At 47.3% G+C, this 25,575-nt stretch overlaps 1 protein-coding gene across 3 annotated transcripts in view; it reads right to left on the reverse strand.

Moving 5' to 3' along the window:
* Positions 1 to 1,314: 1,314 nt before the first annotated feature.
* The window catches only part of NTRK2 (neurotrophic receptor tyrosine kinase 2), a gene marked incomplete at its 3' end in the record, with an annotated part of 298,722 nt that continues 274,461 nt past the window's right edge, over positions 1,315 to 25,575 (reverse strand). For all 3 annotated transcript variants that reach the window (XM_080922546.1, XM_080922545.1, XM_080922544.1), the window contains 2 exons: positions 2,822 to 2,980; positions 1,315 to 1,500 (listed from right to left, as the gene is read on the reverse strand). In XM_080922546.1, the coding sequence (XP_080778672.1) occupies positions 1,315 to 1,500; positions 2,822 to 2,980 (345 nt within the window). The remainder of the gene's footprint in view (positions 1,501 to 2,821; positions 2,981 to 25,575) is intronic.

Below are 25,575 nucleotides of genomic sequence, written 5' to 3' on the forward strand. Positions count from 1 at the left end.
CCTAAGTTAGACCTTTTGTGGGTCTGTCCCCATAAGTCAGGCACCGAAGCAGGGACAGTGGTTTCTGCACATAGGTGCACATAAGAATCAATTGACAAAGACCATGCAGACTTTTGTTTGCACAGTTACAAGACAGGTGAGAGTGGAGGGTGAGGGCTGGAGGGAACTGCTGTCTGAAAAAGTTCCAGGTAAGAGAAAAATTGCCTCCAAGTTGAGAGTGTCTCCTGTCTTTGTCAAGGACTCGGGCTTTCCTGGAAAAAAAAATGATATCAGAACAAGAATCTACTTCCTTTGATTGAACTTGACAAAAGCTCGGGAGATAACCCTTGAGAAACACATCAACTCCATCATCGTGCCCGACTACAATGTCTCAAATGTAGGATGTGCTGTCCGGGTCTCCCGGGAGCTGTCTTTTATTTCCATTGCAGGCCAGTTTCTGTGACTGGAAACTCTGTCCATGACGCAGAGTTCAGCATCCTGCATCCTCCTCAGGAAGGTCCTCGGGGGATGGTGCCAAACGTGCTCCTCCAGCTAATGGCTGCTGGGTCTTCCTAAGCAGGACAGACTCCGCTGCTCCCATGGCTTCTTTCTCTCTTTCTCGCTCATGCTGGGATTTATGGTAGAGTTTCTCTCTCTCTCTCTCTCTCTCTCTCTCTCTCTCTCTGGTTTTCATTTCCCACAAATAAAGTTTTCCCAGATTGTACACAACTTTTCCTTCTCATACACAGGCTAAAACCACCAGAAAACAATAGGAAGAGTAATAAATAAATAAATAAATAAATAAATAAATAAATAAATAAATGGAAGTTAATCCATAGAAACGCCCCGCGTCTGTACATTGGAAGTGACGGTTTAAGTCAGATGTTTGATTTTCCCTTTTTTTCATCCACGTCAAAGGCAGGAATACAACAAGGCATTGTTAGTTGCGGTGGGCAAACTGGAGTGTCTGCTGATATAACAAATTAGGTTTGTTAAGGCCTTCGTCTATGTACAGTTAATAGGAATACAGAAGCCAGATTGGTCAAGGAGAAAGGCTGAGGGCCGTGAAGCAGTGAAGACCAAAAAATAAAAGAAGAAGGGGCAAAAGAAAGAAACAAACCCAAGGGAGAGAAAGAGACAATGCCAAAAGCGAGTTAATACTGTCTGTGGATGGGGAAGTATACACTGCCTCCCCGGGAGCCGCTCCTTGTCTCGTGAACACTGTCAGAAGAAGGGACAGCAAGGTCATGACGTCAGCGGCAGTTAGGAGGTTCGTAGTGTCAGCCAGTCTGAGGAGTGCCCTGGGAAGGACAAGATCTGGGGAGGAGGAGGAGCCTAGCCTAGGATATCCAGGTAGACTGGAGATGCCTTGGCCAAGTTCTGAAGGAGTGTGTGGATGCTCTTGATGTTCTTCCTCGTGTGTGGCTCCCGCTGCCAGCACCCCAGCATCAGCTCATACACCTCCTGGGGACACGTGCGAGGCCGCTGAAGGACTCTACCCTGGGTGATGCATTCTATCACCTGGAGGGAGAACAGAGGCAGAATTAGCAGGGACCGAAGCCAAGCATGTGGGAAAGGTCAGTGCGGGAGGGAGGGCTCAGGAAGGGCCTCTCCTTTCTTTAACTCTTTAAACATCAAGCCTGTGCACAGTGCTTATCTCTGGATAGTTCCTGCTTGTGCAGACACAGGTGTGTGCCGATTAAATCAGGACTATTAGCATGTGTGTCTCCTTAACCAGTTACCAGCAGAGAAGGAGCTGACACAGCCTCACAGTAATAAAGAAAGACCCTCTCAGACCCTCGTAATAAAGAAAGGCTTTTATGAAAAGTTAGGAGGAAGGAGGTAGAAGGTGCCCAGCCCAATATTCCCCTTATAGATTTCCAGTGGGAGAGATGGAGCTTTTGTTTGTAGGTGTGGTCTTTCTTTGTAGCCCAGGCTAGCCTTGAACTTGTGGCCCTCAGTCTCAGAGGAAGCCCTGTTATTGTTTTCTCACAAGGAGGAGGGCCACTATGTTTTATTCACAAAGGGTCATCTAAATTCCACACAGAAAGTCCTAATGTGTTTCGGGTTTTAGCATTTTGAGGGCAGAGCCTGAATTAGTGTTGTGTAAGGTGCTGACTGACAGGGACCCCCAGGCAGCCAAAATGATTAGCATCACTGGATATCCGAGCTGGGTTTATAAACACATGGATGTGCAAGAAACTGGAAACACCTGAGAGGTGGTACTATGCGTCAGCACAGACACCCGGCTGGCTCTCCGTATCCATGGGCTCCAGATCCACACCCAAACAACAGCAGACTGGAAATACGTGAGGAGAGAGAAAATGACATCTGTACTGGGCATGTGCAGATTTCCTATTGTCATTACTCTCTGAACACAGCGCATGCTCGATATTTGAGTCCTGTATGTGTGCTGCTGCCGTGAGTAAGCTGGAGGTGACCCACATGAAAGAAGCCCAGGTCGCTTGGGGATCATAGTACACTGTTTGGTATTAGGGATTTGAGTGTTCTAAGTTTGGTCTGGGGATGTGTGTGGTTCTTGGAACCAATCCCCCACGGATGTCAACAGGTAACTACATTTCACAAAGGAGTTGGAATAGACAACCAAACACTTGAGGATTTTTTTGCCAGTAGTTAACATTCGAGCAGAATCTGAAAGGGGGAAGAACCTAGTAACTTCTCTTGTGCAGGAACTCTTGCCAGACCGAGGGGCATGGGCTGCTGAGGCTGCCCTCACTTTGTTGGATGTGCAATGTAAAATCATTCCTCAGCCCTGTCATTGGAAGGGGCGAGGCTGGGTCAGAAATTAAAGGTGTGGGATCTCCCCTAAACAATCGCCCACCTCGTTGTTTGACAGCTGATACCAGGGCTGCTTGCCGTAGGTGAAGATCTCCCACAACACAACTCCTAGGCTCCAGACGTCACTCTCGGTGGTGAATTTCCTGTACATAATGCTCTCTGGAGGCATCCATCTGATGGGCAACATTGTGTGGCCACCGACCTGTCAGGGAAGGCATCAAGAGGAGTGTCAGTCATCTGGAACCAGTGTGGAACGTTGTTGTGGGGGCAATGGCTCTTCTAAGGGACACTCAAGTAACGGAGTCAGAGGGTAGACAATGGTCAAAACAACTTTTTAAATACTATTTGCCATTCTCCTTTCTTAGACACCAGAGGAGAGCAGAGAGCATTAAGTTGATGTCCATTTGGGATTTATGAAAGCCCTCATGCACTTTTTGTGGTGAGGATCAACCCATCCACCCATCCATTAATTGACGTGATAATTTTGACCAAGGTAACAAGCAAAAAGGTATCCCAGCCTTGTGGTGCCCAGGATGGAAGTTTGTTTTCCCATTTTACTAACAAGCAACCAAGGTGCAAGAGCTATGCTTCTGTCCTCAAGGCTTTAGGTTCTCTACGGTGATAGGCTGATGCTACTTAGTTTAGTAGCAGCAACAGACATATTTACTTTTTAAAGAGAAATGCCCATTTTAGTGAAAAACAGAAGCCCCGCCAGCGTCACCTGGAGATAGTGTCCATGCAACCAAGAAACTTGACTGACGGCAACCCCCTGGCATTACTGAGTTTACGAGCAGGGACACTCGATGGCCTGAATTGGACATGGCTCAAGATGACCAGTTCATGGAAGCATTGCTCAGCTCTCATTCTCAATATCGAAATTAATATCCCAAAGGAAATGAATCTGCCTGTGTGTCTGTCGACATTTGCTGCTAAGCCATAGTCTGTGTGGGACAAACCCTGACCAGCCAGGAGGAAACACATATAATGCAATGTGGTACAGCCTGACTGTGTGAATCCTCACCTGACTGACCCTTCAACCCATGCTTAGAACATTGACAACGAGAAGCCACCAAAGCACAAGGAAGGCCCAATATTTCCCGATGCTCAGAAGGACTCACGGCCCGAGGGGAAATGGCGCCCCGGGACCTGGCAGCCTTAACCATGGCAAAGTGAAGACTGCTCTGGGGACAGGCAGAGACTGTTTCTGATGCTTCCCAAACCTGGTATACAACCCACCCTGGCCATATCCCAGAAAGGTCTGAAAACACTGGCACACACATTTTCCAACAGTTGCTTACGTCATGCAGCCCTCCTGTCTCCTGTCAGGATGTCCTCTCAGAATCTGCCCCTCCCCCATTGAGTTCTATGAACTCACGTGGCACTCCACTGAACTCTGGTGATAAGACCACTTCCTTCGGTTAGTGTTTGCGCAAAGTGACACCTTGACACATGGGACAGATAAGTTTAAGGTCCAACTGCCCCCCCCCCCGGCCCTTTTCATTCACTCAGAGTACATATGCTGGGAACCTCGTGAGGCCCTAAATACAGTACAGCTGTATGTAAGGACAGTGCTCGCACGAGGTCAAAGGGGTAACTGTTCCAGACCTTCCTCTTGCCTTACCTACTGCAACTTTTTTCTCTCTTCCTCAATAAAGCACTCCTACCTGATTAGTTTGCTGTGGCAATGGTAAGAGTAACCCTGCCTCCATTGTCTGTCTGTTCTTCTTATGTCTCATTACCATAAAAAGCAGATCTTCCAGGAGCTACAGTGAGCTGTTCAGAGTGACATGTCACAAAGAAGGCTTTGTCTTCTGGCTGTGCTAAGCCCTGGTGTTAATGCATCTCAAGGGGAGAATCTTAAACAAGGTCAAGTGTCTACTCATATATCTGGGAAAGTTTAGGGTTGGAGACAAGCACCTGTCTTTGAGAATGAGTCAGTTCCTTCCTCTGAAGGGCTTTCTGTAAGAGCCATTTATAAATGTTCTTCTCAGAAATCCTGAAAGGTAAAAGCACCCAACTGCATGGTAGAGGAGCCAGAAAAACCTGGAACTAGATGGGGGGATTTTAGTGGGAAAAATATAATCATTTGTTCTTTGGAAATGTTTTAGTTGTGATCCAGGTTGTCATCATTTCTGGTTGAGGTGTGAACCAAAGTGTCAGGTTATACACACCAGCCCTAAGGGGAAGAGCTGCCTTACGGTCCTTGGGTCATACATCACCAGGCTGTAGCTTGGCTCTTCTTGGAGATTCAAATCACAGAGCATGTTCAGGCACCCAAGAAGTTCAACAAATGAGAAGAGATTTAACTTTTCTAGTTACTAAAGGACATCAATATCTACATCTACAGCTACATCATCTAACCTAGTCTATCTATCTGTCTGTCTATCTGTCTGTCTATCTATCTATCTTTATTTGTGGCCTTCAAGAGCCAGGAGTCTGCAAACTTTGGCAAGTACTGATTTCTAGAGCTTCCAAGCTTTCTTTCTTTCTTTCTTTCTTTCTTTCTTTCTTTCTTTCTTTCTTTCTTTCTTTCTTTTTTTTTTGAGTACCCACAATGCCATGGGGTGTTCACCACCAATTTGTGATCAGAGACTTTGGACTCTTTGGCTATATCCAACGTGGACAATGCTGACCAGTAGTGATGTGGTTCTGAGTCCTTGTAATAATAATAATGGGTAAGAATCAACACATGGAACTTCCATGTTCCTCAGATGCCACTGACTTCAAGGCTTTACTACATATAACCCCAAGTGGACCAAAGGCTCTGTCCTGATTTGCTATCGGCCAAAGAAAAACACTCTTGTTTCCCAACACTCAAGTCTTGTTTTACACATCCCCCAATTTTCTTTTCTGCTCAAGCTCTTTGGGCCAGATCCCCCCCCCCCCCCCCGCTTTTTCTCTTTATTTCTTTCCCGGGTCTCTGAGGGAATTCCACATATGTTATGTAGAGAATGCTTTCTCCTGTTTTCAAATGTATGAGCAATGTGATATTCTTAACATGAGTTCATACAGTAGCCACGAGTCTTCTCGGCTCACTTAGAACAATCCTGCACAGCCCTTTGTGACTCTCTCCTCAGGATTTTCAGGCATCTCACAAGAATAGACTGTTCTGACAAGAAACAGTCACAGTGGTAGCAAATTACTATCATATTTGTGTTGTAACCACTCCATGGCTTTCAGGCCATACAGAACTACCATCTACACTGCAGAGAGTACAAGAAGCCATTTGTTCTGAAATGTGCTGCCTGGCAACCTGCCCTCATATCCTTGCTTAAATATTTGCAAAACTGAATATAGTTTTCCGGTATGGCACTTGGGGATGGTCTGAATTTCTGCTTCTAGTTGCCCACTGGATACTGGATACTGGCCACAGTGCTAAGAGATACTCCAGGAGTCAGGGTGGGGCAGGCTGAGTGCCCTTTACCATGGGCAAGCTGGTGGAACAAATGGGGAGATGAGCCCTGAGACCTGTGATTTAGAAACTCTTTCTAGTTCCTGATGCATTACTAGCAACTGTCCTGGGCGGGTTCCTGTTGTTCTGATTGTTTAAAATACATCAAGAAAAGCAGCGTACTTCATGATTTTGATAGGAATTAACACAGAGCATCTGATCAAAATAAACATTACAGCTATGCTTTTGAGTGGACTCAAACCTCAACTCCATCAACTTGAAAAGCATTTTTTTTTAAAAAAAAAAGAGAAAGAAACTCTGGAGAAAAATAATGAAAGTAAAGCTCTTTTGAATCTAAACTCATGACTTTACTATTTTTAAATCATGATGACATTGTCACAATCATACAACGTATATTTTAAAGGTATATTTATTTATATTGTACGTATAGTGGATGTTTTGCTTCTACGTCTGCCTGTTCACCACATACATGCAGTGCCCATGGAAGCCAGAGGACGGCGTCAGATCCCCTCAGCCTGGATTTACAGATGGTTGTGAGCTGTCCTTTGGGTGCTGGGAACCACATCCAAGTACTTTTTAAGAGCAACAAATGCTCCCAACAATTCAGCAGCCATCTCTCCAGCCTCCAAACTTTACTTCTTGCCTAAGAAATTCACAGGATATGTACAGTCTGTCCTCATTACTCATTGCAAATTGAAAGAGGTTCCATGTGACTTAACAAGTCCCTTCTCTCCATTCAGAGACTAAGATTTGGTAAAATTAAAGAAGTTCCTGGTCAAGTATAAGTATAAACTAGTGACAGAAAGCATTGCTCCACTTCTGCTCTTCATACTGACAGTCTAGGCTTTTCTTCATTCTGGGTTATCTTGCACACACACACACACACACACACACACACACACACACAAACACACACACACACACACACAGCCATCTCTATCTCTGGCAACAGTGAGTGAGGCATGCACAGCCTATTTTTCAAACACACTGGGAAATGGGAGAAGCGAAGCCATTAGCTGTTCCAGTCAGTTGGCTTCTCCCAAAGTGCAGTGCGGCCCTCTGGGTTCACATTCACTCTTCTCTTCAGCCGCTGTTCTCAGAAACACTAGCTGTCAGTCAGTCCAGGACCCATTCTGATCCTTGGCACCTCTCCTAAGGTCTCTCTGGTGTAAACGCAGTTCATCTACCAGGACAGTACTTAGTCTCCCCCCAGCTTGTCTCTCATCTCCTCACATAGAAATTCTCAGCCCTACAATCCAGTTCCCTGATGGATTCTGTTCTGTCTTTAGTGGAGGCTCACAGGAAGGCAAGAACAGACCAATGCCTAGCTGGCTCTGAAACCACAGGTGTTTGAAGACAAGCTATGCTGACCTGAGACCTTCTCAACTTGACCAACAGAGACCAGTGATGCCTGGGGGGCCACTTTCAGCTTGTGGTATTTATTCACCAAGTGAGTGACAACTGGTTTGGAAGCCAGACATTTGACTCCCTCAGAAACAAGCTGGCCAAAGGGCAAGCCCCATTAAGAGATGATCGGCTGCCAGAGGCTTTTGGTTGCATTAAATATTGAAAGGACTGCTAGACATGCTCGACTGCTTTGCTTCAGCAATCGCCCCCAAACTGTTCCTTTAAAAACTAACAAAAGCTGTAAACTTTAAGCAACAGCGGGCCTCATTTGCTCACCATGGATGGCATCTGTGTTCAAAGGTTCAACAGGAGAGCAAAGGAAGGTCTTTCCCCGAAGAAGAACCCAGGAGGAGCCTTGTGGTTGGGCTGTGGGCTGTGACCACATCCAGGAGGATGAGGGTTCTGTCGGAAGTGTGAATTAGGGCTCCCACAGGGCTGGTGTGGAGTGGGGGAGTGCTGCTGGGAGAGAAATCTGTCCCTTGCTTTTAACTCTTCCGTGAAGCAACCCCAGGTCATCCAGGAGAGATTTCAGGGCTGGTCTGGCCACCTTACCCCATCCTGTACATCCAAACTGATTACAACCAACCCTGAAGCTGCTGATATTGAAAACCTCGAATGTCCGTGTTTACTTCTTCACATTTATGGAGACAATCTGGTCCAGTGTAGTGACTTCAAAGCCAAATACTGTAGCCATAGTGAGAGAGGAGGTCTGCAAACTTATTGTTAAAGAGAGTGTTTTCCAAATGACTTCTGCACAGTTGTATCACCTCTGTCCTGCAAGAATGAGGAGGGCTATCATACAGATTGAAGAATGCCACATACTGTCACCGCTGCCCTCTGACACTCAGATGCAAGATGTGCCGATGAGCCACACTCAAAATACCGCTTTCACCGAGGACTCTTTACATACAACAAAGGGAGTTCGGTATCTCTCCTCAGCAATGGCTTCCTTCAGAGGCCACTGTGGTCCAGAGGAACTGGGCAGCTCTGAGAACTAGAAGGTGAGCCATTGTGACTCAGCATCTATGTCTGTGACCTTTCCTAAGATTATCATGGTCCAAGGAGGCCTGACCTGATGACACGGATGACTACATTGACCCTGCTGATCTCACCGACCCCATTGCTGATGCTGCCATTTTAGATTGGGATCAGATCAGTCACAGTGCAGGCAGTAGGCCAGGCTCTGCCATTGGTTCTGTCCAAGTTCCCTCAGGGTAGCTAAGGGAGAGTGGGAAGACCCTGGAAAGTCCTAACAAGATAGGACAAGGCACGCTGGTTACCTGGAGTCCCCATTACCTCAAGCAACCCATATAGTTTAAGGCTGACCTGTGTGCCATCAGCTTGTGCACGGTACATAGTCTAAAGGGCCTAAAGTTCTTGGTTTGAGTTGATGCGGCTTTCTTCTTGTTTTGCATTTGGCTTTGAAGGAAAGCAGTGCATCTCCTCCCATTACGGTGTGCAGCTGCAGCCATAGTAATGTCAAGAAGTCACTTTTGGATCTAGAAACAAGAATTCTTCAAGAGGTCCTTGCTTGAATGCTGCTCACTGGCTTGCTCCTCCAGACTTGCTCAGCCTGCTTTCTTACAGAACCGGGAGTGCCCTGCCATTGCCCATCATGAACTGAGCATCAAACATTTATTAAAAAAGAATGCCTCCCAGGCCCGTCTACATTCTCTCAATCGAGACTCCCTTCTCCCAGCGGACCAAATTCCTAGTATCTCGAGTGGGATTCCAGGTAGCAAGGATTGCTGACAGCACAAAAATAGAAAAGGGGGTGTGATGGGTGGTAGAAGACCTTTCCCAGCATCTCTCCTGTTAAGAGCCGAGTTTATTGTGATGAGCACACCACAGGTTAAGAGTGAAGACACACCACAGTTAGCCACAGGCTCAGTCCATGCTGGAGACCCAACCAGAATCTACCTTCTGTCATGAATTCAAGATGGAGACAGTACACTAGAGCTATATAGTGGGGAAGTTTAATTTGATATGGAGACCAAGCCATGTCCACATGAGTCTAACAGTCACAGGGGAGCTTTCTCTAGGGAACCCACATGTCAATCATATTTATGGTCCTAACATGGTACATACATACATACATACATACATACATACACATACATATACATATACATACACACATATAATATATACATATACATCATATACACATACATATCTACATATATATATTCTTAGAGACCATCATGAGCCCTTATGATGCTCATGAGAATTAAGATCGTAACTTAGTTACTAAGTGCCAGCTTTGTGTGTGCCATGCTCTGTGCTAAAGACATGAACTACACCTAAAACATGCTTTTCTGTGTCTCTTTAAATGTATCCACAGATCAAACATATCAACATTACAGAGCTCAGCTGTTTTGCTACAGGAAAACCGGCTTCCGTTTCTGGCAAATAGCTTTTCTGCTCAGAGCAGTGATTTTCTGTTTTTTATTTCTATGTAAAAGCTATATGGTATAACTTTTCACTAAGGCAATCCAATACTTCAGAAAGGTGGAAAAAAGAGGAGGAAGCTTATGGGTGGTGTGTGGTTTTAAAAAACCCTTACATTTCATTATTAACATTTGTCATAATTATTGAATTAAGCATCATAATGTGCCACGAGAAGCAGCGTTTTGTCCCCAAGTCCTACTTAAAATGGATGCTTTACATGCAGGCACCATGTTTATCATTTGCCTTTCTGAGCCTCTGAACCAGGCATGACTCTCCCTGCAGAAGCACTAACCAGAAGAGAGTAGCCAGGTGCTGCCTTCCTAAGACCTGTTTCCTGTTTTTATTGGCTCGATGCTGTAACTTAGATCTTAAATGACTGGCAAAGGCTTGCATGTCACATGCTTGGTCTCCAGCTTAGGATGCTCTGGGAGGTAGTGGCCTAAAGGGAAGAGCCTTTAGGAGGTGGGGCCTAGTGGGGGACAGGTCATTGGATGTGTGCCTTTGAGAAAAACGATGGGATGGAAGACCTTCCTCTCTTTTTCTACTTCTCAGGGACTAGGAGGTAAACAAGTTATCTTTACTATGTCTCCCTCCATGGTGCATAAGCACACCACAGATCATACCACAGATCTGGCTGTTGGACCAAGGAACCATGGAACAAACCTGTAAAGCCATGAGCCAAAAAAAAATAAAGATCCTCTTCCTATGTTGTTCAGTTCCTGTGCTAACATACAAGGTGAATCTGAATAATTACTTAAGGAGCTGCAGTAACTTCATTGCACTGAGGAAGGAACAAACCTGTAAGTCTCCATCTGGCCTGCAACTCCCCACCAGGGCAAGTTCTAAAGCGGCATTAGATGGCTGAAGGCCAGCACCAAGCCAAAGCACACATTTAGGAAATAGCTTTGCCCTAACAGCAAAATCTCAACACCCAGACTGGACATGTATGTTCTCATGCACACACACACACAAACACACACACCTATTAAATATTTCTAAAGTACTAATTGAGGCTGAACATTAACATTTATGAAGTAGCTAATGCTCTGCATAACCTTTTAAATCATTCTGCATACAAAACAAAGTTTCATTGTATAAGATTTTTCCATTTTTGATGTTACTGCTTAAAAAGTTTTGGATTTTCCTCAAGCCATACAAGATTCTGGAGTGAAGGGAGGAGGTGGGCACCAAGTCTCTCCTTTAGTCGAGGAGCAGTTGGCAACTGATGGATGCTAGGAAGGGAGTCAGTTTCTTTAAGGGTGTGGCCCTTGGTAGGTCCACCACACTTGCAGCAAACAGCCATGTAGCCAAGAGAGAACACAGGCTGTATGTAGTGTGTGTAAGGACAGATCTGAGATGGGTGTGGGAGCAGGAGAGTGTGATTAAAATATAGTGCATGACATTCTCACAGAACTAATAAAAGGAGGGGGAGAAGATACTTTATTTTCAGGATTTCGGATCAGATATGCAACCTGTATGCATGCAAAGTTTGCTGCGTCTAGGTAGTATTTAAGGCAGACCACTTTATATTAAGGAATTTCCAGCCTACTCACAGCCTGTGATCTAGTTGACTCACCGTTTACTGAGGAGAGGAACCAACACACTGAACTCCCAAGTCAGCAGCCACAGTGAGGAACCGAGGGGACAAGGGGAGACAGTGTTTGATGCACTGACTTTCTGTCTCACTCTTGTTTCTGCCTCTCTGCATTCCTTCTCGAAGTCTTCCAGATCACGTGACTAGCTATGCAAGCCAACTAAGGCCATCCCCAGCACTTCTGAACCCAAAGAAACAAGTCCCTTCACTGAACCAGCACAGTCTGCAATGGTCTCATGACCTGACATCCATAACTTCTGCCTTACTTGGGGAAAAGTGGTAGGCTTTGGGAGGCAAAGTACATTGACTATGTTGCTACCCTTGGAAAGAGGGAGGAGCTATAGGCAGAGCCCGGTGTTATGAACCCTTTCCCCCATTAGCACGTGTGCATCTGTGGTGGTGTGAATGCAAATGGCCCCCATAGACTCATAGGGAGTGACGTTATTTGGAGGTGTGGCCTTGTTAGAGTAGGTGTGGCCTGATTGAAAGAAGTGTGTCATTGGGGTGGGGAAGGTTTGAGAAGCTCAAACCAGTGCCATTCCCAGCCCCATGCCCACATCCCCTTTTCTCCCTGCTGTTCTTGTGTAGAACAGCTCCTCTCCAGAGTGGCATCTGCCTTCATGTTACCATATCATGCAGATGGCAGACTGAATCTCTGAATTGTAAGACAGCCCCCGTTAAATGCTTTTCTTTATAAGCATTGTCATGGTCATGGTGTCTCTTCTCAACAACACAACCCTAAGGAAGACGCCACCCTTCCAGTTCCAGGAACTCAGAACTTCTAAGACTTACTTTCTTGGTTTTCTCTGGTGTTTCTCTTCGCCATTCCAGACTAGGAGGCCCTCCCTATTATCTAGCTTTATTCTTCCAGACTATTTCACCCCATTATTCTGACAGGTATGTGATCATCTCTCTATTGGGGTTATACAATTTGAGTTGACTCTGAGGAGGAAAGTTACCCTTTCTGCAACTGATGGGCAGGAAAGATGGCCCAGTGCTGGAGTCCTTGAGGGTCAGCCAGCATCTTTCCCTGTGCCTCTTCCTTCCCAATCTTCAGTCCTTTCTGTATCCCTCTGCTCGCTTTCTTCAGCTTTCCTCCCAAGGTCTCTATGCTCTTCCGTCATACATTGCTTCTGCTGAATCTTCTCTTTAGATAGCTGGCATTTAGGATGCTATCTTTGCTTGTTAGGAGTCGACTTGAATCCATTTACAAAAATAACTTTCATAAAACATATAAAGGTCTTTCAGTACAAGTCACTCATCTCTGAACACAGACTCAGGGACACGGTTCTTTTCAGCCCTAAATTTGTCCTTTGGAGAGGGAAACAAGAACACTCTCAGAATATCAGGGTTGACAGGTGCAAGAAAGCCATGGCAAATTATCCAAAAACTTTGGGTAAGAGCACCGGTGATTCTCAATGTAAAAAATTAAAAAACAGGAGGCTCTAAGATCTTCTATCTTTTTCACTGGAGATTTGTCTCCCGCTGAACCAAAGATTAAACCACACACACACACACACACACACACACACACACACACCTTACAGTTGACCTGAAGAAGCATTGAACACCAGCAGCAAGTCACACATACACACGGCTGTGTTCTTTCAGCTACATGACTCTAACAGTCTGCCAACTGATGTGCCAGCTCCTTCCCTTTTTCTTTGTGGTACGGGGGATTAAGCCTGGGGCCTTGCAGATGAATGCTGAACAAGTGAGCTATGGGTGTGCTATATTCTAAGCCCCCTGTCTGACCTTTGCTTTCTGTAATGCACCCACCTCACAACAGGAGGAAAGGGAAAATCAAAGCTTGTCCTTTTCTCTTGACAGATCTTCACCAGCGTACAATGTGCTTGTAAAATCCAAACATGTTATAGGACTCCAAAATTTCTGCCCATCGCAGGCACAGGTCAGCTATGTCTCTGCACCTACTGTACTACCTGTACTGGCTGGTTTGTGTGTCAACTTGAGGAAATGCCTCCAGGAGATTCAGCTGTAAGGCATTTTCTCAACTGGTGATCAAGGGTGGGAGGGGCCATTGTGGGTGGTGCCATCCCTAGGCTGGTAGACCTGAGTTCTATAAGAAAGCAGGCTGAGCAAGCCAGGGGAAGAAACCCAGTAAGTAACATCCTTCCATGGCCTCTGCATCAGCTCTTGCCTCCAGGTTCCTGCCCTGTGTGAGTTCCTATCCTGATTTTCTTTGGTGATGAACAACAATGTGGAAGTATAAGCTGAATTAACCCTCTCCTTTCCAACTTGCTTCCTAATCATGATGTTTTATGCAGGAATAGAAACCCTCTCTAAGACACTCCCCCACCAAGCCTCAGCTACACTGGTCCCCTTTCCCTTCCTTCTTTATTGCACTTAGGATTGAATAGACCTGTTCTTCATGCGTGTTTTTTTGTCCTGGGTCCACATCTGGAGTAGGCTCAGGGGGTTCAGGTTCCTCAGTAATCTTTGCTGCCTCTGTTTGAGAATGCTGCCCTTAGCTCTACAGTGGCTATTGGAATGGATGCGAGGATGCAGTTTTCATAGAACTCTCTGGAAGGTATTTGTGACATTTCTGTTACTGTGGTAAAATACCCTGGCAAGAAAAGTGACCTCAAGAAGAAAGGGTGTTTTGGTTTTGTTTTCATTTGGTTTCCAGTTCCAAGTCCTCGTGGCTTAGCATCTTGAATGGCAGGGATAAAATAGCAAGGCATCAGGAGCAGGAAGCTGAGTCTACATCTTTCTCTACACACAGGAAGCAGAGAAATGGAGCAGAAAGTGGTTGAGGCCCCATACCCTCAAAGTCTGACACCAGTGACATGCTCTAGCAGGGATAAGCTCCTAACTGTCCCTAACCTCCCTGAACAGCATCACTAACTGGGGATCAAGTGTCCAGTACACGAGCCCATGGAGACATTATTCATGCAAACCAGGATCTTATCCATCACTGTAATTTTCCTTCTTTTATTCTATCCTCTGGACATCGTCAGCAGCTGTACCCAAGTCACCTGCTACACTCTGTTACTCACGCCAGATCGCAGTGTCTCTTGGCAGGCAAAGCCAGGTATGGAGAACGTAAGACATGAGACTAGGTTCAAGCCAGGACTCATACTACCCGACACATTGACCCACAAAATGGCCTTTGAATCTTTTAGTTTATGAATGTTTTGCCTTCGTGGCTATTTCTGTGCAGCACCTGTGTGCCCTGTACCTCAGCCAGCCTGAACCTGACCTTCCTGTCTGTGTTCTCCATAGAAAAGGGCCCTGCCTGCTGTGTCAGAATCCCACCCTTAGAATGGTACACACAGGCTCTGGAATTGCCTGGAATCCTACAATCCTATTTATGGGGTGTTCTCAGAAAGGGGAACAGCTTAGTGAGAGAAATGGAGTCAGTCACTGGTCTTTTGCTGGAATATTCCTGAAGATAGGTAACCAACTTCTCCTTCTTCCTAATCCCTGATTTCCAGCCTGAAACTGCATAAGGAACTCAAGTGTCCCCTGAGGTAGGGTCTGGAATCACATTACAGAGTGGAGCTTCTGCTCAGACAATGGCTGTGTGCTGTAAAAGAGACAAGGAGCAGGGAGGCAGCTACAGGGACTGAAGCCTGTGTTCTGTCTGTCAGGAGAGGGAGGGATGAGGCTGCTTCTCAGGGGGAGTGGCCTCTGCAGAAGGTGTCTAGGTTTGAGACACATTGTCTGCCTGGGCAAACCTACAGAGCTGTGAGGAGATACAGGGATAGCAAAGCAGACCGTTTGTGTTCTCTCTCCTCAGTGCCCCTTGATTTTGTGTGTGTGTGTGTGTATATATTTCTTTTATTTTTCTGGTTAGATCACCAGACTCGTGCAAGTCCAGGCTGGGGTGCTAGAAGAAGAGGCTTTAAATCGATGTAAAAGTGAACTCTGAGGTTGGAGTTAATTGCTGTCATGGACAGTGGTTAGCTGAGTATCTCCGGAGTCCATCTGAGTGGAACCAAGTGTCATTGGAAGACGGGTCTGCTGATTCTTGCGAAGCTGAACACATTGCTGTCACATGATCCAGCAGCTTTACTTCTTGGCGTTTGTGCAGGTGATATAGCGGGTGTGTGGCAGCTTTAGCCTTAACCGCTTGATCCTGGAAGCAACAGCCCCTCACAGGCTAAAGCACTTGGGAAATCGGGGCCTGCATCTTGACCGGGCCGCTCACTGGGCAGCGCAGAGGAGCTGGCTCTGGGGGTGTGAATGCAGGTGAGTGGGCCCTATGGGCACAAGAGCTGAAGGGCTGACCCCCACCTCCTGCCAATGGCAGCATTTGGTGGCCTAGCCACAGCAGTGATGGGACCTTTCCCTAGTGGTGTGGATGAGGGAGAGACAACACGCTGACCAGCTCAGCTGCCACCTCAGCCTAGATCCAGGGTTCTGAGTTATCCTGTCCCCAAACCCAAATCATCTACAGATGGTTGGGATGCATGAACGGGCCAGTCCTGCTGTTTCAGAGTTTCAGGTTCTCCATGACACAGGGCAACAACAGGATAACTGGGGCCCATCCCAGAGAGGATTCAATGTTGATCTTCTCACAGAAGAAGATCTCACACCAGACCAGAGACTCTTCTCAATGAACACCTGCAAGTGAAGATGTGTAGCGAGAGGGGTGTACTGTGGGACACACTGTGGGGTAAAACACACTCCCTGTAGCTGACCCTCTCACTGAATAGACAGACTGTCTATTTCCACTCATTTCTCAGACTCTTGGGCTAACCTTGCCAAAGGTTGTCACTGGTCCATCAGTGTGACAAAGGTACCAAGGAGCGAGAGAGCGTAAAATGAGTGTTGGTTGCTGGTGAGATGGGTCTGTGATTATGAAGATGTTTGTCTTATTGGTCTAACACCATGGCTAAACCCCAGGGAGTATCATATTAATAGTTTACAAGTATATAGAATCCTTTAAGAACTACCTATTTATATGTGTATGGGTTTTGCCTGCATGTGTGCATGTGTGCATGCGTACCATGACCAGGAAGTGCTCACTAAGGCCACAAGAGGACAGGATCCCCGGAAACTGGAATTATACATGGTTGTGATCTGCTGTGTGGGTACAGGAAATTGAACCCAGGTCCTCTACAAGAGCAGAACATGTTCCTAACCTCCAACCCATCTCAATCCCCAAATTTTGGGCTCGTAAAAGGTAGTACAGGACAGGAGGAACTTTGTAACACTGTAGCTAACACAAGGGTTTACAGCTGACAAGAGTCTTTGAGTGGTTGTTAAACAGAAAACTCCACCCTTGTGTTGTTCAAAGCCTGTTCCTTTGAAGAAATGTGAAAACATGCCTGTTCTGTGTTTGCTGGCTTGTTCCTAAGCAGGTTCTTCTGTGAGCTAAGACTAGAGGTTCCAGGAAGCGCTTCAGAAAGATTAAGTTAACTATGCTTAAGAACCCTGAGGGGGTGTGGGAGAAATTTTATAACTCAGAGAACACGAAGCTGCAATGATTATAGCAACATCTACAGCCACCTCTGGGGACTAAACTCAAGGGTATTTTAATAAGATGGCATCGTGTGGCTCTGAACTGGAACACTGTAGCATGGTGACCCGTTAGAACATAGGTCCTTCCGGTGGTAAGTACCTTTCCTTAGTGTGCGCCTTGTATCCAGCTCTGAGAGCTAAGTAAGAGTGGTGGCTCAGATTATTTGCTCCAGGAAGCAGAGTTCAAGGCTGAGGCTTAACTGTCCCAGCTCCCCGGGGAGTACAGGGCAAGGAAACAAGAGCAAACAAGAGGAGAGGCGTCCCATTAGAGATTAGACAAAAGGACTGTGAAACTAGGAGAGGCCGCTGGGCTGGGAGAGAAACAAGCTGAAGCTAGTGTCTGTCACACGTCACAACGGTCCCATAGTCAGACATGGCTGAACTCTGCTGCTCCTGCACTCTCTGTGCTCTGGCTGGTTCAAGGATGGCGAGCCCAGTGTTGGCCACAGGAAGAGTCACCCAGGGCCTGTTCATGTTCAGCATGACACTAGACAAATGAGGTAACCCGCCCACGGAGATTTGTGGAAAGACGACCAAGGGTCAAGCAGCATCACCACTGATTAGCGGCTGTGGGGGTCACAGACAAGACACAGCAGCCACATATGTGCGAGGCCTGAAAAGCACTGGCCTTTAACCTGGGATCTGTAGCTGTCTGTCTTGTACAGACAGTGTTTGGCTTAGGGGTGATGTGGACTTTAAGCTAACTCCAGTCCAGGCTAAGGCATTTTTAAACAGTGTCTTAAAGTCAGGGGGATAGTTTAGGTGAAATTCTTCCAGCCACTGAGTCGTTTAAACTCAGATCTAGGTGTCACAGGGATCCTGAGAGTACAACGGAGTCTGTTGGATTACAGGAGGAGATCTCAGGGGAATTACCAAGCTGTGAGCATTGAACTCTGACCTCTACAGGTGCCAGCCACCCTCAGAGCAGGTGAACAGGTGTGACCATAGCACGGTGGTCAGCACAGAACCCCCACCAGCTCGGCTTGGAGGCTGATGCTCTGCAACAGACAGAACAGATTAGGGATGGATATGGGCTACACTGGGGGTGACTGAGCAACGGTGGGTTAGAAAATGTGGGTGGGGACAGGAGGTTGAGGCTCAAGAGAACAGGAGACCTGACACCTGAGCCTGTCAACTGACAGCCCCCCTTTTCCAAACCCCCTTCCCCATTTGCCTCCTCAGAGTCTCTCTGAGACCATTAACTATTGTCTTGCTCTAGCCCCTGCTGCACTGAACCAGTTCTCTGGGGACCCATCTGCATGCACAGCTCCTTGCTCATACTGCATAACTCTCACTGTGTAGCCTGGATCCTCCCCGGGGCTTTTAAACATCTCCAAACTCAACTAAAGCCCATAAGGGTTTGACTTACAAATCCAGTGGCCTAGTCTTCAAGCAGTAGGAGGGATAAACCTGTGGATAAATTATTACTGGTTGTCTCCAACAGACGGACTCCCATGGAAGAGTAGGTCTCACTTCCCTCCCCATCCCCACCCCGTAGGTCTTTGAGCTGGTAGTGAGCCACATAGATACTAGACGGGCACAGATGCCAGACTTCAAGCTGAGCTATCCTGGGGCGCTCCATGCTGACCACATACCAGGTTACATCCTGAGATGTAACTGTCCTGAGTGTAGCTGGTACCTGTGGAGAACCCAGTTCATAGTTTATTGCTCACAGCTTGCTAATTCCTCCCGAGATCCCTGTCTTGCAGTTCAGGGACTCCACTGTGCCCCTACTGATCTTCCAGAGTTCTGTGATGCCCAAATCTGAGTTTCAAAATCACTCACTGGCTGAGTCTTGACTCCTCTGGACGGAATTTCAACTTAACTGTTACCCCCACTTTGAGACCGAATTTAACTTCTTGACGCCTTAGCCTGGACTGGAGTTAGCTTAAAGTCCACATCACCCCTAAGCCAAGCACTGTCTGTACAAGACAGACAGCTACAGATCCCAGGTTAAAGGCCAGTGCTTTTCAGGCCTCGCACATATGTGGCTGCTGTGTCTTGTCTGTGACCCCCACAGCCGCTAATCAGTGGTGATGCTGCTTGACCCTTGGTCGTCTTTCCACAAATCTCCGTGGGCGGGTTACCTCATTTGTCTAGTGTCATGCTGAACATGAACAGGCCCTGGGTGACTCTTCCTGTGGCCAACACTGGGCTCGCCATCCTTGAACCAGCCAGAGCACAGAGAATGCAGAAGCAGCAGAGTTCAGCCATATCTGACTATGGGACCGTTGTGACATGTGACAGACACTAGCTTCAGCTTGTTTCTCTCCCCATTCCTCTCTCTTCTATTCTCACACTCCTTCTGTTTTATCTTTAATGGGATGCCACTCTAAGGTTATTCCCTTAAATGGCTCTGGCTCTTTGACTCCACCTTGCATAACGGGCTCCTAACATGTGTCCGCCTGTCTCCCAGGACCTAAAATAGCATGTGTATACTTTGACCTTCAACACGTGGTAAGTTCTCTTTAGTTATGTGTTGTTGGGGAACAGACACAACAGAGGGCATCTTCACTTTCAATGTAAAAAGCTGAAATCGTAGTGTCCTGCATACCTGTGTCCTGTACACCTATGTACTGCACACCTGTGCCCTTCACACCTGTTCCCTACATACTCCTGTCCTGCACACCTGTGCCCTGCACACCTGTAACCTACACACCTGTATTCTACACACCTGTGCTTGCATACCTGTGCCCTACACACCTGTGCTTGCACACCCATGCCCTACATACCCCTGCCCTGCATACCCGTGCCCTGAACACCTGTGCCCTATTCAGAATTTACTGTTTCCTGGAATGGAATCAAGTTTTGCCTCCCCACCTTTCTTTCATAAGAGACCCCCATACTTGCTTTTTAAAATATTTTTTTTATATATGAATGTTTTGCCTGCATGTATGCCTGTGTACCACATATATACAATGCCTGTGGAGGCCAGGACAGAGTGTCAGATCTCCAAGGGAGTGACTGATGGCTGTGACTTGCCATGTGGGCACTGGGAAGTGAGCCCCAGTCCTCTGTAAGTGCAGCTGGTGCTCGCAACTGCTAAAGTATCTTCCAGCTGTAGCTTTGGTTTTGTCAGTGTGGTGGAGGAGGAAGCTGTGATGGAGGGCCTATTCAGCCCCTGGGATCGACACCTCCCAAGCTCTGCAAGCAGATTTCAGAGGCTGTCATCACTGGCAGTAATGGGAAGAGGCTTTAGAAATGCAGTTTCCTGAGTTAATATTTCATGCTAAATCTATTCCCCTCTTTTGACATCTTTATGACCTGTGTACATCGGTCTCATATGTTCGTAATAATGTTCAAATTGAAAGAGTGTTGTGATCACTTCACAGTTAAAAAACAGTGCTCTTTGTTAAGTCAATTTAAGCATTGTGTTACATTTGGGGCCTGTGGCCAATCAGATACATGTTCCCTTTAAAGACCATTCTTCCTTACTTTTCCAGGATTGCTCTACTTGGAAGGACTAGAAAGAATCTGTTGGCTTTATCTGAAAATCTCAAGGGTTGTTTCCATATGTTTCTTGTCCTCTTTGAAAGAATGCTTTACCATTGGACAAGTGGGTGTGAGATATTGAGTTAAAACCTTGAGTCTGGAATTATTAACTTCCATCTGGACCTGGCCCGGAGTTTCTGTTTAGTTGTCTAGATGAAGGAGGTATGTTTGAGAGCTTGCGACATGGCCAACCTGTGTTCCAGGCCATACAATGGTGTCTTGGAAACATCTGTGTCAGTTCTGACAGCAAGCCAGCAAGCCTAAAGCAGTGGCAGCCACTACTCATGAGAAACGGGCTCGGAGAGGATCTGTGGCTTGACCCACACTGGGCAGAACCTGCTGAACAGCCTCAGAATCCACCGGGATTTACAGTTTGTTAGACTCCACTCAGGATCTACTAAAGCCATGTGCTGGTCAGTTCGGTAGGTCTGGATCACCTACAGTGACTCTTGTAGTATCCGGAAAATACAGGAGGGGATAGAGAGGGCTCTTTCTATATCTAGCCTCACTGCCCAGAGTTGTGCCTCTGGCCTCCTTTCCTGGGATACAGCCCTGAACAGGCAGCACTTTCTGGTGTCCACCTTGACGGGAGCCCCAGCCTTGGAGAACTTAAAGGCAGGAAGGGATCTATAGAACCATGCTGCCTTCTCAGCAGGTTTCCTGTTTCTAATGACTCCCACTGAGTGTTTGGTTCGCTCTGTTCTACATTTCAAAATGGCCTCAGCAAAGACTACTTCACATTTCGGACCGAGGCTGCACCATCCCTGTCTCTCGGGACCCACAAGCTGCAGCGTGTTGCTGCGCACACCGCCACCGAGGGGCTCCCAGCAGACCCATCCCTGCAGTGCATTACCCGTTTGTCTGGGTCTAATCTGGGCCCCAGCGCACCCTGGGTGGAGAATCTTTCATCTCACATCCTTTGGGGCGTTCAGCAGATTTTGTTCACCCAACAAATGTTAAATGCCAGTAGCCAGTAATAACTAACACCTCTCTCTAAATAAAGCAGCGTTGTGAGGCGACATACACACGGTTATTCTGATTTCGTCTTTTATTTAGGGAACAGGGAGGGGGAGCCATACCCCAGTACAGAGATTCTCTCAGCAGCAGTTGAGTTTCAAAGCTCTGAAACTGGGTCAGGGTAACAGGATGCAGATACGGAATGCTAAAGAGCTCCACAGCTCTGCCTCAGTTGTCAGGGTAAGAAAGGCGAGTGCTTCCTGGAGCCGAGGAAGCAGGCAGGATGGGGAAAGGAGGACCACTGGGCCCACCTGAGCGCTCAGGCTGGGTTCTCTCCATCCTGTCCCTACCCTGTGAAGCTGGTACTTCCTCTCCGTGACTCAGGGTCGAATCCAACGGTGACCGAGCAGGGTCTGTGTCCTCCTTCAGTCGCTGCGTGCACACTCTCTCAATCTATTCTTGCTGCATATGGGGACGTAACTAATGGTGCCCACGGCCCTCACCTTCCTAGAGCTCTGAGTGAGGAGATAGGTATTTTAAAAATTACGACGTGCTAATGAAATCACGAGACTAGCATCGCATGGACAGACAGGATGGGCTGGAGAGAAGAAGGGTTAGTACAAGTCTGACAGGCACAGTAAGTCTCCAGATCCCATGGCAGACAGAGAGACTCATATCCTGAAAGCTGTCTGCCATGGCGCTCACACTCCTGTACCTACATGCTCCTCATATGCAACACACATTAACAAAAAAATAAATATTAGAAATTTTTTTTAAAAATTAGGAAGGATTGTGTTTGGAATACCGGACAGGCACCAGCTGACCAAAACATGGATGGGGTTTGTCCCTCAAGGGGTCAGTCATGGCGGAGATAACACTCTAGTGGCCAAAGGAAGTGGGTTCAGAAGATCAATAATTACCAGTACGCAGGAAGATATTTTAATTTCACAGACAATATTTTAGATATGATGGAATGATCTTCCAGGGCCTGATATTCAAATGACGACAACAAAAATAATCGAAAAGAAGAAAGTCATTCCAGGCAGACTGCAGCATGTGCAAAGGCCCTGTGGTGGGTGGGAGGTGGCCGTGTGTTTGGCATGTTCATGGAGCTCAGCATGGTTTATGCGCATTAGCAACGGGAACATACTGAAGGTAGACGGCACATATGAAATTCTCAGGCCAGGGCAGAATTGTTGGTGTCTGTCATCCCAACGCCTTCTAGATTTTTATCTACTGCACCGGAGCAGAAAATGGATGGCAGATTCAATGCCATTCCAGACTCCACATCCTAGTGAAGTTTAGAAGTGCCCCTCCCACTCACTGCACTTTGGGGTGGATACTCCTAGCAAGCTGCTGGCTCCCGGGTCTCTAACTCACTGGCCTGCTTCCTGGATCGCCCTAGATCTCAAGAAGAAGACTTTATCTGGGTCATGAGAATCCACCTCACCGATGTCTGTGAAGTTTGGCACATTTCCCCTTCCCAACGGTACACCGGACACGCTGTGTTTTCTGTCCTTGGCAGCAGTTGGTAGAGGGCAGATGACCGTAGAAATAAGCAACTCCATGAGCCCCCGAAGGATGGATCCTGCTGCTGATTCATGCTCCAAGGCCCCAGCACTGGACCTGGCTCTCATTCCACAGAGCTCTGTTCTCACAAGAGTGAGCAGCAAAGGACAGGAGCTCGAAGGTGGGGGTGGGTGGTACTTATGGGAGGTGTCTGCAGGAGCCTGGCCAGCCTGGGCTGTAGTAGGTCTCCCACAGAGGAAGGCATCCAGACGGGTGCATGGGTTGGCATGGAGAGCCCCGCCCTGGGCTCCAGAGGGTCTCACTGGCAGGGACCCGAGGAGCACAGCTGTCCCCTCCAGCGAGGGAATTGGTAAGGGGCTGTGGTGCTGCATGCTAATTTAATGACTTCTTGCCTCCTCCCTGCCTGCCCCACTACCACCAATCCCCTCATTCTGGCTCTGGGCAGAGGAGGCTCGCTGCCATGGCAACCAAGCCATGGAAAACTCGCCATAGAGATGTGAGAAGGAAAATTTCACTGTTGAATTTTCAAAGGGTCTGCAAAGGGAGGGAAGGAAAGAGTGGGTCTTGGGGGTGATACAGTTGAGAGCAATGCTTCTGTGGCTGAAGATGCTGGCGTTTAGAGAAACTTGCAAAGACCCATAAGCCTATGGAGATGGGGCCTGGTGAGAGACCAGGGGCCTTTCATCCACCAACATGTTGAGGATCACAGCACCATGCCCAAAGGGACCCAGCACAGAACCGAGGGACGGAGCACACAGTATGGAGCATGTGTGCAGAGCTCTTGTTAAGATTTGACCTGTGCTCTTGGGGACAATGATGGAGGCTGGACACTTCTTGAGAAAAGTGTTAACTTGGTCACCAAGGCCATTTGACTACTGCAGCATCTCCTTTCAAGGGGTAGGGTGGGGTGAATCCAGGGCACACAGTGTGTGTACTTCTCGGCTGTATTGCTGGGCAGAGAGGGCAGGGCCTGCCCAGGTGTGCTGGATAAGCCAACCTGCCCCAGGTTGACACAAAACTTTTCAATGACAGGCCAACAGCACTCAGGGCACCTCTCATAACAGGGCACCTCTCATAACAGGACATATCTGTAGCAAACAGGGGAAATCTGGTGACCCTCTTCTTATTCGAGGGAGTCCTACAACAGTCTCCTCTGCACACTTTAGTTCATTTCTCTGTTACTCGGGCCTCTATTTCTCTCTCTCTCTCTCTCTCTCTCTCTCTCTCTCTCTCTCTCTCTCTCTCTCCCTCCCTCCCTTCCTCCCTCCCTCCCTCCCTCCCTCTCATTCTCTCTCTCAAAACCACTTCTCTTTCTGTTTCTAAAGGAGTTTGATCATTTTGTGCTGTGATCTCATGGAGTCCTTTCTCAAATGCCCTGGTGCTAAGTAGCTGGTACTCAGAATGTCAAAGGGGGTATTTAGTTCTTCAAACCAAAGCAAACACTCACACACACACACACACACACACACACACACACACACACACACTCACACACACACACACAAATGTTCTCTCTTTGGGACCAATTGGGACTCTATAAAGGAGGACCACAAAGCCCCTGACAGTCCTCAACACTCAAAGCTGTGGACACAGGCTGCAGGCCTTTATTTGCCCTTGACAACTCACAAAACAAGCTGGGCTGGCAGCTCACTTACAACCCAAGTCAGGGAACCCTGAGAGCTAGAGAGTGCTTGGGGCTGGAGGAGGAATTTAAGCACAAAACAGAGGCAATTGGTTTTCAGAGGACACGGGCCATGCAGATAAAAGCCCCATTTGTTCCTATTGACTAAGGGACAAACAATGTCACATTCACCTTTTTCTCCCTGATGTCATTTTTCACACAAAAGCTTGGTGACATGCTTGACTCTCCAGGCCTGGCTCCCCTTGAGACTTCTGACAAGGTTTCCCTTTTCTCCTTTTCAACCTTATCCAATGAGGGGGCCAGGCTCAAGGCAGGGAGAGAAGGGTTCTGAAGGAGAGGCCCGAGTAACAGAGAAGGGAGCGAAAACGTTCAATCGCCTTCTACTAGGGGCCGTTGGAGGAAACAGCAACTCCATACGTTTGCAGATGACTTCCTGTTCCCAGTACAGTTTTCACAGAGACAGCATCTCAACCAGTCTCAAGACTAGCCTGGACACTGTGTTACCTAAGCAAGGAGCAGATGACAGAAACACAAGCCATGCCACCAGTCTGGGGTTGTCATTAACAACCATCTTCGGAACTATGATGTTCTCTGTGTCCAAGGGCACAGGATGACCTGGGTTTGGGAAACGTCTCAGGAGATCAAAGAAAGTCCCCATTTGAAGAAAGTTTTATCTTCGTATGAGGAATCTAGATTCTTGCCTTTTATAAAAAGAACATGAATAGAGGAAGAGGGCCGTGAGGAAGGAGGACAGAGAAGAGGAGACACAGGTGACAGTGACCGGATGAACACGTGCAGAAATGTTACAATGAAACCAGTTATCTT

The sequence above is a fragment of the Micromys minutus genome, assembly GCF_963924665.1.
Source record: "Micromys minutus genome assembly, chromosome: 1".
Taxonomy (NCBI): Eukaryota; Metazoa; Chordata; class Mammalia; order Rodentia; family Muridae; genus Micromys; species Micromys minutus.